This window comes from Amia ocellicauda, chromosome 12 (genome assembly GCF_036373705.1).
Source record: "Amia ocellicauda isolate fAmiCal2 chromosome 12, fAmiCal2.hap1, whole genome shotgun sequence".
Taxonomy (NCBI): Eukaryota; Metazoa; Chordata; class Actinopteri; order Amiiformes; family Amiidae; genus Amia; species Amia ocellicauda.
The window spans coordinates 6,701,181-6,714,862 of NC_089861.1; the positions used below are offsets into that span (position 1 = coordinate 6,701,181).

At 37.9% G+C, this 13,682-nt stretch overlaps 2 protein-coding genes across 3 annotated transcripts in view; both read right to left on the reverse strand.

Annotated features, from left to right (window-relative positions):
• The window catches only part of LOC136765065 (uncharacterized), a 38,045-nt gene extending 31,159 nt beyond the window's left edge, over nt 1–6,886 (reverse strand). The window contains exons 1-8 of the mRNA XM_066719537.1: nt 6,433–6,886; nt 5,788–5,841; nt 4,005–4,124; nt 3,654–3,731; nt 3,334–3,453; nt 2,807–3,176; nt 1,996–2,195; nt 1,164–1,567 (exon numbers count right to left, since the gene is read on the reverse strand). Coding sequence (XP_066575634.1) covers nt 1,164–1,567; nt 1,996–2,195; nt 2,807–3,176; nt 3,334–3,453; nt 3,654–3,731; nt 4,005–4,124; nt 5,788–5,841; nt 6,433–6,483 — 1,397 coding nt within the window. The 5' untranslated portion in view covers nt 6,484–6,886. The remainder of the gene's footprint in view (nt 1–1,163; nt 1,568–1,995; nt 2,196–2,806; nt 3,177–3,333; nt 3,454–3,653; nt 3,732–4,004; nt 4,125–5,787; nt 5,842–6,432) is intronic.
• Nucleotides 6,887–8,620: 1,734 nt separating this feature from the next.
• On the reverse strand, nt 8,621–13,067 carry rwdd (RWD domain containing 4). 2 transcript variants are annotated; one of them, XR_010821174.1, is made up of 7 exons: nt 12,901–13,067; nt 12,328–12,408; nt 12,092–12,201; nt 11,397–11,547; nt 11,052–11,157; nt 10,225–10,591; nt 8,621–9,806 (listed from the first exon to the last, which is right to left on the reverse strand). XR_010821174.1 is itself a non-coding variant. In XM_066718166.1 (6 exons), exons 1-6 carry the CDS (start codon nt 12,922–12,924, stop codon nt 10,428–10,430), a joined length of 636 nt encoding a protein of 211 aa, XP_066574263.1. In that variant the 5' UTR covers nt 12,925–13,067; the 3' UTR covers nt 9,852–10,427. The 2 variants fall into 2 exon arrangements, 1 of the variants encoding a protein (XP_066574263.1); XM_066718166.1 differs by lacking the exon at nt 8,621–9,806 and having other exon boundaries at nt 9,852–10,591.
• Between the last annotated feature and the right edge of the window lie 615 nt (nt 13,068–13,682).

Genomic DNA, 13,682 nt, shown 5'->3' on the forward strand with positions numbered 1-13,682 from the left:
TTGATTATCCACTGTTTCCCTGTCTGTGGTCCCCTGACACACACACACACACAGTGCCACATTGCATGAGAAATTAAAATATATTTTCTATTAATTTATGACACAACTTCGTTGTCTACACATTGCAAGCAGGCCTTCTTTTGAACATGCATGCATTTCCAAACGCTATATTTGTTTTACTAATATTCAAGTTTCAGTTGACCAAACAATTAGCAGTTTCCAGGCAAAAAAAAATAATGAAGTATCCAACAGGATCAATTATGGCACATTTATACAAGATAAACTCCTGCATGACCTTGTGTTAATATCAATAGAGGTCTAGGAACTAAGAGCCATAGCAACCAAACAAAACAATCAATAGCCAGGTTTAATCAGCACCCTGTCCTATAATGCTCAGAACAGCTTGTGAGGAGGTTCAAACCAGTTGCACAAGTCCCTCCAGAGAGTATAAAGTTGTGTAAACTGAAAGGCTTAGGAAGCCCTTTGAATGTGTTGTACAGAGAGCAAAACTGACATTGTAATAGGCAGCTGGAAAGCAGAACATAGGCCTTTAAAGTGAACATGGTGTGGTTCCTGTGAATGCTGACATACAAAATGACTGCATTATCCTAATAACAGGTATCTGAATCACTTTAGATTAGAGGTCACAAATTATATGTAGAAACGCTTTTTAATTAGGAACATATTAATACTTTTTATATAGTGTTACTAGCAAAGTGCTAACCAACATCCACCAACGATGTTCTTTGTTTTGTTTCCACATATTCACAGTTTATAAATGCATGACTCTGCAGCAATGGGTTCATTTATGAATCATTCATATTGACATTTACAAACCTTAAAAAAAGAGTACCCAGGTACCCTGGATTCCATACAGAACAAATCTATATTTTTAAAGTATGGTAGAAATGTGTGATCCATATATTTTCCATATGTCAAAATCAATCCCTTTTCAATTTTGTAATCCATATATTTATTTTATATTTAGAAAATATATTGTAGACGTTGACCTCACCATATAATTTCATTTTATAAAACAAATATACGGATTACACATTAAAATATATTTAAACTATATCCCATATATGGTATTTTACATCAATTCACAATGCCAAAGATACCTTGATTTCTTATGAAGTGCTATAAAGTCCAAAGATGCCTACCTGACAGGCAGAAGGCAGTACACTGCAGGAACATGGTTTTCATCAAATTTGTACCACAAGTGAAGGAGACTGATTTCCTTCTTGAAATCAGACCCAGATTTTGCTTCTATGTGAACAATGCTGAAGACCTCACCCTCGGTAGAGGAATCCGGGACAGGGCTGTTGTTAATTAAAATCACAGGCTTTTCTTTCGAACTTTGGAGTTCATGGGTATGAGAGCCAGCAGCGTTGGTGTCTTTCAGCGAAACACTGGACTCTGAGATCACCCCTGACTTGGCTTCAGTCACCTTCCTTTTTGAAACTTCCATTCGCTTTCTTTCAATTGCACTGACGATGGCTTCAAAGACAGATTTTGGGACGGTGACTGGCAACATTAGAGTGTCGTGCTTCTGACCTGTGAACAGCTGGAAAACGTTACAGAAATTACAAACATGTATCTGTGATTCTGAATGACACTTCTGCAGTGAAACTGGAAATCACTACATTACTGACCACCCTGGTGCTGGAGTACCAACAAATTATCAGCCACAGATATATATTTGTAACTTTACTTTACTTATAAATGATTTTTTTGCATTGTTATTGCAGAGTCAGATGTTCCTTTAGCCTTAGAAACCTCACAAAATAGCATGAGGAGATGTAGTGACTCCCACAGATTTGCCATTGAATGAGTATGTCTTACTCTACTCGATTAATGTGAGCCTCTTTTGCCATCTAACCATTAGATCTACTTCTGATATGTCTCCCACTTCAAGGAAACCCTAAACGCAGTCTTTCGAAAATTGAGATGGAGGCACCAGTAAAACAATAAATAAACAAAGATGCTACTCACAAAAAAATTGGGCCCCTCTAAGTCCTGACAGTCCCTGAGCAAATCCAAGTGCAGGCTGACTGTGTTGTGACAGTCACTGACGGCGTCCTCCACACCCCAGCGTAAATCAACCAGCTTGAAGTCATAGCCTCGCTGTTTGCAGTAAAGGTACAGCTGAGGGTACACACTCTCCCTCAGTGCATTTCTCTCCACTGCTGTATCTGAGGAGCAAAACACAGTGCAATTTGATCATTTCTTCAAATGCTCACAACTGTAATACAATTACAATGGAGTAAAATCTCACACCCCACACAAGATACTAAAGCTAACATATCCCATCTCCTTGTGGAAACTTTTCTATGTGGATTTAAACACACCTTAAATATTTAGTCTCCACCCCTGGTGCTGTTTAAAATCTGTGTGAGTTAATTATTCAATTGGCCAATTAAGGGAACTCTGATCCTAAAAGGCTGCATGATATGCAGGTGTTTAATTTAAAATTACAGCATCCCCCAAAACAGCTGCTTCATTAATCAGAATTGAATATTTCCCAACCTGTATAAACTGAAATCGTAAGAGTAACCTACTAAACCAGTCCAGATGTATTACTGTGCTGTCACTTTGTTTGGTTCCTTCTTTGCACCAGGTCTCTTTGGAGAATCTAGTCTCCCTCACAGATAACGTAACATTCATAACCATAATGATATATGGAAAATATTTGAGTTACACTTTGGCATTTTAACTTTACTGTACTTTTCCTTATTCAAAATGAAGGGTGGCTAGCATTAGAATACAAGGTTTATGCACTATAATATGGGAAACGGTACCGTACCTTTATATCCTCCACAAATATAGATCATAAATATTTTCTTCTTGAAAGAATAGGGCACTTTGCCATTCCCGTGGGTAATTGCTTTGATCTTATCATGATCTGAATGCTCAATGACATTCTCATATTCATCAGCAAATCCCATCTCTCTTGTGCTGCTATAAGAGTTAGGAGATTCTGTGTTTGTTGACATATCGTTACTGACGTCTAAAGGATTATGAGGTTTTGAAGATTCTGCTCTCTTGCTTTCTTCAGTCGCGGGGCAGTAGGATTCCTGCAATATTGTAAGGCTTTGCAACATCTTGTGAGGATTTTCCAGAAACTGCTGAAATTGTCGATCGTCATCACGCACCACAGCGGTTAAGCCCTTGTCCTGTGAAAAATAAAGCAATATTTGTTCCTGCTATTGCCATTCACACTATATTATTTCCCAGATACTAGACAAGGATCGCAGCAAATACTCTTTGTGACAATTTAATATTTATTTATTACCTTTTGTGTTTTTTTGATAGAGTTTTTTTCTACGTTACCTTCAATGAGAAGCTTTCAGTTTTTAGTATGTACAGCATTTCTGTTCCTGTCTCTGTAGCTGCAGTTCCCTCTTCACAACTTTGGACTTTTCTTTTGCTGTGACGATTTTGCAAGTGGTGCTAAAATGAACAACATTAATTAAGTTAAACTGGCCATTCTTCTGCAACATTCTTGTTTTAAAGAGGTGAATTCATTACATCTGTCTTGCTTAATGGAAAAAATGAGACCTATGTAATGAAGTGATATCATTTACCCAACCTATATTAAAACCCAAACAATTAAAGAAAGGAGTTTTTGAAGAATAAATAGGTCTACTTACTCGTAGGTGATCTTTGATGTGAGAGTATGCTTCCACGCTGACTTTCTGATAAGGCACACTCCAGTGTCCATCAGGCTTCTACAACACGAAGCACACTATCAATATTCATGTTCTCATGTTTTCGAGAGCAACGGGAATGAAACAGTTGTGATCAAAATGTGATTTAGGCCACAACTCGTAGGCCTAGTTAGAGATGTTGTGATTTGTTAGCACTATCCACCAAAGTTAAGCAGTTTGAGGGGGAAGAGGAAGAAGTTTGCTTGTTTTAATCTTAGTCTTCAAATAATATTAATAATCATAAATGTTCTTTCAGCTCCGTTTAAGAAAAGAATAATGTGAAATACATGTTACCATATTTGCAGTTGTCCTGGAATCTAGTTTGTAAATTGCCCTGCCGGTATGGGTTAGTTGAGGAGAGAAGAACAGGTCTTGAAGTTTCTGGGATGAACTCTGAGTACCGCGACTACTGTCCTGTTGAAAAAAGCAGCACTTAACACATAGGCTAATTCAATTAACTGCACATGCTGTGTAGTGTTTATTCTAGAAATGTTGAAATAACTATTTGTGTTTATTGCTTTCCAAGGAGCACATTAAACAAATGGATGTCTGTAGTATCACCTAAAATGCATTATTCTCAACTTGTTTAATATGAATTTGTTTTTTCTCAATTTACATTTTACGCTATATGAGGCGATACTAACTGCACTCAAGCACTCAAATTTGTTTAAATGTGTAATGCAAAAAAAAAGTAGTTACCCTATTCAAGTACTGTGTAAAATAATAACAACAAGAACAATTGTAAAAATAGAGCAACTGTTTTCATTGGCATACTAAGATCATCATTTTTTAATATACAGACGGGTGACAAATTAAAGCAAAAACCTGAATAAATGAGTGGAGGAACATAATGAATGCAGCTGCCTCCGAACAGGTGTACTCCATTATACAATTAAGCAATTAACATCCTATCATAATCTGTGGCATGTATACAAATGCTGAGCAGCCCAGCTGACCTCGATTTTGGATCAAGATGGGAAGAGGAAAGGGTCTGAGTGACTTTGAAAGAGGGGTCATTATTGGGGTCCGAATGGCAGGAGCTTCAGTCACACAGACGCTCAACTGGCTCGTGTTCTGGACAAGTGGGCGAGTGCATGTGAGGGGGTCCAGAGGCTCTGTTATGCTGTGGGGGGCATTTTCCTGGCATGGTTTGGGTCCACTTGTCCCCTTAGAGCAGGTGTTCCCAAAGTGCGGCCCAGGGGCCAAACGCAGCCCCTGAGGATGTTAGGTGTGGCCCCCCAAAGCCAATCTTCAACCCCCCATTTCTGAACCTTTACTATATTTGTACACTTTCTGAAAATGTTCAGTTACAAATTGCACATGTAATTTGGGGGAAAATAATAAAACAACAATTAAAGTTTATAAATGTTCCCTAACAGAAATGTATGTATGTATGATTCATTTTCTACTGCGGCCCCCCCATCCCATGCAACCTCCGGAAATTGGCCCTCCATCACCAGACATTGGGAACCCCTGCCTTAGAGGGAAGGGTCACTGCAAATCATGACACAGTTATTCTGAGTGATCACCTTTATCCTATGGTGAAACATTTCTATCCTGATGGGAGTGTCTCTTCCAGGATGACAATGCCCCATCCACAGGGCATGTGGGTCACTGAATGGTGTGATGAGTATGAAAATGATGTGACTCATATGCTGTGGCCTTCGCAGTCACCAGATCTCAACCCAATTGAACACCTATGGGAGATTCTGGACCGTCGTGTTAGACAGCGCTCTCCACCACCATCATCAAAACCCCAAATGAGGGAATATCTTTTGAAAGAATGGTGTTCATCCCTCCAGTAGACTCAGAGACTCTGTGCCAAGAGCATTGAAGCTGTTCTGGGGCTCGTGGTGGCCAACACCTTACTGAGACACTGTATGTTGTTTTTTCCTTTAATTTGTACCCCGTCTGTATATTTTAAATAGTCTGTTTGCACTTCCTCCAAGCGCTTATAACAAATACCTGGATCCCCACTATGGCTTTTTTTAAATTTATAAATCTATCAGTTAAAACAGTACTCCACTGTCTTCAGTTCAGTACAAAATTAAACAGGCTCAGAACCCACTGGGTTTACCTGAGGTGAAGAGCTCTTGGTAATCGGTGGGAATGCACCTTGCACATTGCATCCCTGAAAAAGAACAAAGGAAACTGATGACAATGCTAAAGCACAAGAAATGTTTCTGGTGGTTAAGCGTTGTTGCTTGCCAACAGACATTGTTTTTGTTTTGGTTATTTATTTATATCTACCTTATGAAAAACATGATTTCAAAGGCAAGGCAATCATGTTTTTTCATGGTATCTATTAGAATAATTAAAAAGTACCAATACATTTAAGGTGTATAAAGAAATCTACTACAGAAATTTGCCATTAGATACAGCTATCATGTATTAGATTTCTGTTAAGCTTCAGAAGACATTCCAACGCACAACAATACAATAATAACATTTTCTTGAACTGATTAAACATTAATCATATGTATTCATGTAGACTATGTAAAGCCCTCAATTGGACATTCACATGTTTTACCCTAAATAGGCACACATTCTGAAAATAGAAAATGTGATGTTATTGTATGGTAGGTTGAATAACACAAAAAGATGACTAAATATATATTAGATAGATAGATAGATAGATAATAAAACATGAATAAAGACATTAAAGAAACCAACAAAGAAAGAAAGAAACATGATCAAAATGATGTTTAGCCGGATCACTTACTTTGCCTTGCTTCTTCGATGAATTTGTGCTGTTCGTGTAATAAGTCCACATTGTTGCAATCAGCTCACAGTACTTTCCACTTAGGTTTAATTGAATGAAACCAACATTATTGAAATGAAGCACCCATGAGCACAGAGCCCGTGTACTTGTGAAGACACAGCGCAGTCTCAGTGCCTCACTGAGTCAACGACACCTCCACAGATGCGACTTTCTGCATACAAGGAAATATGCATATGCTACCTTTCCAATGATTACATGTGAACTACGAGCTCCTAACAGCAAAAAGCAAATGCAAACTTCATGAGTGCAAATGAGCGCAAGCATGCAGTTATTGTTGTGCTAAAACAAAACACAAAAGACGAGAATTCATTGGACAGTCCATTGTGGACACACGTTAGCATGATACATAGCAGCTCCGTGACATTAGTACACTTTGACAACACACATAGGGACGGGGACGTGGAAATAAACCTGTTCTCACTTGGGTCTCCGTCCAGTAATTCATTGTGAGACGTTGTGCGCCATCTAATGGCAGAAACCACGCATGACCAATAGAGCCGCAAGGGCTTTGCTCAGTGCATGTCGTACTGAACCCGCTGACCTGTCTTCCCTCAGAGCAGCATCCCACACGGGCGCCTCCACGGTGTCCATGTACCAGCTGCTGTCCACTGTATTTCCTTGGTTTTCTCGGCGCTCCTGCATGCCGTCCATGTCTGAGAAATTCAACATTTTATCTGGATTAAGGCAAGATCCATTCATACTTAAAAAGCATATAGTAGCTTGTACGTTTTGCAGAGGTTTTAGCTCAACATTGTAACACATTTAAATCACTGTTATCAGATTGTTGACACTTTGTTTCCTTCAACTCCCAGATTCACATGAACACAATACCCCTTTCTTCTAATGACATGGGGTCTTTGTATGCTGAGATGCATTCTAGACTTCTCATTAGCCTAAGCAGATAGTTTTCTTAAAATGTTGCACCCCTGTAAACTCATCACATTATCTCATAAAGATCAGATGTGAATTCCTTGATCGAGAAACAGACCGCTTATTGGTGGTGTTGTGTGGTGCTGCTGTTTCTCAGCAACAAAACATAAAACTCTTAGGAATTCTCATTGTGTGCAATGCAAATTGGTCAGTCCATTCATTCTGTTATGGGCTATTTGATTAACAGGCAAATCACTTTCTAAATCAATGTACCTAATAACAACAAAGTGCATATTATAATAATAGCTATACAAATTCAACATAGACATAAATTAAACAGATTTAGTCACTTGAACATAAATTCTGAGCCTCAATTCATTTAATGCAACATTTATTTTTATCTTCCTACTTTTTTGGAAAACCAAACATAGTTGATGCAAACCCTTGACATAAGAAATAATTTGAGGCCCTTTATCAGAGACAGGAATTCACCCATTTAAAACAAAACAAAGCTACACCAACAAACAAAAAAATACTGACCTACAGTATACAAGAAGTTCATCAGTAGAGAGACGTATGTTTCTTAGAACTCAGTGTGAAAATGTGAGAGCAGTTCTGTACAAAAATGGACCCTTGACATCCAGCACAGATTTGCTATCTGCTAAGCTATCTTTGGACACATTCATCAGAAGTGTGTGGAGCGTTGACGGTGGGAATGCAGCAATGTGTCATCAAAATCCAACTCTCCACGAGGATTAACAGAGAGGAGGAACACGAGACGAGACGGAGCCAAGAAACAAATATCCCAGCCGTTCATTTTCCAAGGAAACCCTCCCGAAACTCCTAAGAACTCCGCTGTGAAATATGTAATCTCCCCTGCTGCATTCCCATGGCTTTCATAAACAAAGGTCTTGCTTTAAGATTTCCAAAATGAAATAAAAAAATTTAAAATAAAATAAAACCACTCAATTTAGACGCACCAAGTTCTTAGAGGATCTTACACCAACTAGGGCCCCCTTTCATGAACACAAACACTTTTTCTTCTGTAGCGTTTATCCATCCAAATATATTACCATGGAAACTAAATTTATACACACACAAGCCCGGCAGAGACGAATGAACCAGGGTTACGATCAACAAAGGTCTTTTTCAGGGAGCAGTGTGGGGAAAAAGGAGCATGGTGAAAATGAGTTTCAATCAATAAACGGAGTGCTAGCAAAAATAGTTAGAAGGGGGAAGAAAGACAGGGAGACCAGAATACAGATAAATAACATTTATTTTTTAAAAAACTGAAGTTGTTTCAAAAGATGTACAGCTTGTATGGGGGGAAATATTAACATGATCAGTTATATCAGATATATCTGGTTGCAATTTTCCAGAAAGCAGCCTTTTGTGTAAAGTAATTAAGAATTTTCTCCCAACTGATTTGTATCCAATTTTCCTCTTCAGTTTGAGCATTGACTTACAAAAGGAAGTGTTCTAGTATAGGGAATAAGATTGTCCCACCGAAAATTTGTTCTTAAAATACACATGGGCGTCACAGTAATGTTACCACCCACTTGATAAGTATTAAAATTATTTTTTCAACTGCCTACCGTTTGGCAAAAATCACTGTTCTAGTTCTCATGTTGTTCAAGGTATATTAGACCTTGAAACAATATAAATGTGTAAGATCACAGGCTTAAAAGTCTCTTCATGAATGTCTGTATCATTTCTTGAACTCCTAGTGGAAAGACTGTTAACAAGCCATATCAACAAGGCAAAGAAATGCTGCAACATCAATGGTGGCTTCGGCTAGTTCTCTGTACTTTGGCCAACACGATTGTTATGTTTGCAAGTACATTTTCAACGCTCACACCACAATCAAGTGCTATCGAGTTCTACAGAAGCTTGCTGGATCATATTGGCTTCATCATCATGTAGTTACATTGTAACACTTTCAAATCAAGGATGTGTGTGAAAAAGTAACTACACTGAAACCTCCAGAGCCAAACGCAGTAGTACTAGGTTTTCATCGAGAAGAACGCCAACAAAAAGCCATCATCAAGTTCCAGGTTTGTGATTTGCAACTGCCACGTGGGTTGTAGTTTTTAATTAATTTTGGACCCTAGAGACATTTGTTAGTATAAATATAACAAGCTTCATCATGACATTGAGAACTATCAATCAGCTGTATTTCCATATATAAGGTATAATAGTTACATTCATATAGAGGCTAAGAAACCGGTCTTTAGAGAGGGGGAAAAACAAACAAAAAAAAATCTCAAATTCCAACTCTTGAGATCTGTATGTAAGAAACATCTGGCTACTTTGAAGCAGCAGCATCGTGTGTAGAGCAGGTCTGTGAGGTTGTGTGTTTTCATTGCACTTTATTTTAAAAACCCACTGCAAATCTTCATCACAACAGGCTTCTAATCCTCCTCTTTGCCGCCTGTTTTGCTCAGCTTAAAAGTAAGGAGAGACATTCATAGATACGTTAAAACACCAGAGATGCATCCAATAATATTGTATGACTTTAGGTTAGTTAAAATAACATTTAAAGAAATAGCAATGCAACAATTAGCACAATTGAACTGGGACTTATATTTGGTGCATACAGGCAATGCTAGTGCTTTTTAGTTTCTGTTTTCCTACTCTACAAAATACTTTGACACTTAAAGCATGATATCCATAAGGAGTAAGATAGAAAGTTGTTTTGCAAAATGATTAGTATAAGCTTATTTATATCCACGAACCAATTTGTTCATTCTTTTGCAGGTGAATAAACAAAGCACATTTTATATAAACGGTTTGATTAAGTGATCTAAAGAGGTTTTCAAAATACACAGACATTAAAAATAAATAAATCATCTCAGAACTTACGTGCTACAGTGGGATATTTTCCGAAGTGACAAATGCAATCAAGGAGGGGTAGAGGGGAAAAGAAAAAGGAAAGCACGTACGAGTTATTACAGGAAGCACAGTCGCCGGGAATCTCAAGGCTGATCGACACCGTTGAGGACATTTATGTTTTTTCCAACACGGCACAACCACATCTCGACATTTCCATTAGAAGGAACTCATTTTCAAAACATAAGGAGAGCGTCCCTTGTTGTTGCATGCACTTTCCTTTTGGGTGCCACGGAGCCCCACTGGTCGCAAATTAAAAGACTGTGCCAAAGAAAAGTGAATCGCCGTACCTTGATTACGTCTACCCAGTTCCAACCTCGTGGAAGTTCCCCCTTGTTATCTGTTAAACAAAAGAAAGGAAACCAGTGATTGAAGATTCACGAATGGTACAACATAATCTGAAAAGTCCACGTTACAGGCTATGTAGATAATTAACAGCAAAGTATACATTGGGAATTCAATAGCCAGAGGCATCTCAATAATGGAAATGTGCCTTTAAATGCAACACAAATTCAATTTCAATGCACATATTCAATGTCTCAACCTCTTTAAACAATTCAATATTCACAGCACAAACACTTTATAAATACAAGGAAGTGCATATTGTGGTGCACAATAGGACACTGAAGTGGTTTGTATTTTAAAATTTCTTTAGGGTGATTTTAGATGGATGTCAACCTCGTAACACTTATCAAAATCAGCTTATCCAACATCGACCATACCAGTATATATGAGAATAAAGATGTTCGATAAATAAATGTCAAACATCAAAATAAAGAAAAGCCTTTGCCGTCTCGCACCTGTTTTGCCCGTCAGCTTCCTCTTTTGAGATTTTGTTAGCTGCTCTTTCTTTTCTTTTTTCTTCGAGATCAGGTTTGTAGAATTCTCACTACTTGAGGTCAGTGTCTGGAAAAAAAACAAAAACACCTAAATTCCAAGTTTTTACATCGGGACTAGAGAACTATGATTTTTTTAAATGAAAAAGTTACAAATGTGTGATTCCTCATCAAATCTCTGAGATTGAATGTGGAAATGTGGATTAACAATGCTAATTACAACTTTAAATGCAAGTAGGGACAGCAGAAACACAAGCTGATATCTACAAATCTGTTAAGTCTTAAAAGACCAAAGTCAATAAAACCTACCACTGCATTGACCACAGGCTGATGGTTCTTCATAAGCGATTCCTGATTTTCTTTTGCCCATTCAAACAACGTGTATATCATAGCAGTTCCAAGATTTGCTTCCACTTGCTCTTCTAGTTGGGCAATTATAGTTCTCTTCACATCTGGGGAACTAATAAAATAATAATAATAATAATAAATTGAACACACAGAAGCAATGGAAATCCAGCTAATGGCCTTAGATAGCATTCAAATAAACCCAACCAAATGAGAGGTTTAATGAAAAAGGTCTGACTGTTCTTTCCCAAAAGTCTAATTTCTGAGGTTTCTACTAATTCAATTCTCCTTTACATTCCACAACACAAGAAATTGAAAGCAAATATTTCCCATGCATCTTTCAAACTCTCGGGTAAGACGCTTTTATCTGGAGTCTTCTCACAGTGAGAGATGGGTCTGATACAGGAACAGTGTGACCTGGATTAAATCAAAACTTTGACCCATTTACTAGTTGCAAATTCCCATCCTACTACTGGATGATGGGCTTCCTTTAGTAAGAATCATAAGGCAAGAGGTAAGAGGGAAACTAGAAGCTACTTTCATGCCCCGGTTTTGTCATTTGCAATTGGCAGGTGTTTCAAAACGCTGATATAAACCCAGTCTTGGTCAAATTGTCACTCTGTTCCAGTTCAGGTTTGCTTTTCATATACTGTTCTTACATTCGGTTATTGAAAAAAGCATCCAGTGATATTGTGGGAGAAGTTTCCGGATATGTTTCAGGCCAGGAAATCTCCAGTAGAAATGCTTTAGGGTCTTCGGGATTTCCTATCTATGGGAAAAACACATGAGAATAAGAAAATTGATGTCTGTGTCAACACTGTTAATGCACTCTCTTTAGCCCTGGAGCAAAGGTAAGAATTATACTGTTAATATGAAATGAATAAGTATTACCCACCCTGTACTGAAATGAAACTGAACTTAGTTCTTTGAAACAGTCGTCTCCTTCATAAATGGAGCGTAAAGCTTCCAGCTCCATCTACAATGAAAAACAATTCAACATGAGCATAGAATGATGCATCAATACATAGTGCATATATTAAATAAAACAACAACAACAAATAAATAACATGGGATATGTGAATATGCCAACTGGATAAGCCGTCTTTAAAGTTAATTAGGTTTAAATTTACTAGGCTGTTATTGATAACATGCAGACATCGCCGATTTCTGTCCGTTTTTCCTTTCTCCTGGACGCTGGATTTTCTGGGACTTATATTTGGCAAGACAACAGGTTTATCACCAGAGTTTCAAGAAACATCACCAGCATGTTAAAACCTGTAGTTAGGGTCATTACACGTGTATGTACAGAGAGATAACAGTGTCTAGACTTGCTTCATAAATAAATAAAATAAACTCCAGCACATCAATCACTAATCAACATCACTGTGAAAGCCGTGATAAAACTGCTGCTCTTTTCCCCCACACTGATCGGGTGAATGCAGCTGGTCTAACAACACTGTTCATTTACCTCTTGGTCTTCGTTGGCAGTCATGTTTAATGTAACCCAGCTCTAGCGTTGTATATTGTTTCTAAAACGTAAGCAAAACTATCATGATCTGCAGGTAGCTAGTCAAACTCGCTCAATTGCGGCTTTCCACATCCAGAAGTCCTGATGCTCTGTGACCTTTTACCTCTGCCACTTGACCTCCGCTCAGACGAGGTATGCCCTCGTCATGTGACTGGGGCAGAACGGAAGCAGAGACGTGTCGGGGCTGTAGCTGTCCAGAGAGATTTGCTTGAATTGCACTTATTTCGTCTTGTTTTTTGTGTTATGTTGAACATGAGGCAATTAATTATGAATTTAAAAAATGTCGATAGTAAAATATCTACGCGATAAACGTAGATATAGGAAATTAACTTTAAAAGGGAAGGTTTAGGGAATGACCAATTTCTGTGTCCTGTGGATATTTTTCACTAAATTCATGCTTCTCACACCTCCTTCAGAGTATTCTCCTCAGTTATAATAATAATAATAATAATAATAATAATAATAATAATGATGATGATGATGATGATGATACACGTATACAGAAAATATGATGTAACATACAGAAAGCGAAATGCTTTTCTATAACAGAAAACGTAACTACAATAGTTTGTTTTATTAACAAATGCATCATTTTATTAGAACACTCATTTTTTAAAAACTTGATGTTAGTCACCTGATCACAAAAATTAAATCATGTGATAGTGTGGCCTTTTCTCTTCCGTATCTCAGGTGGTCGTGATTGGTCGCTGGAGTTCGGCGCT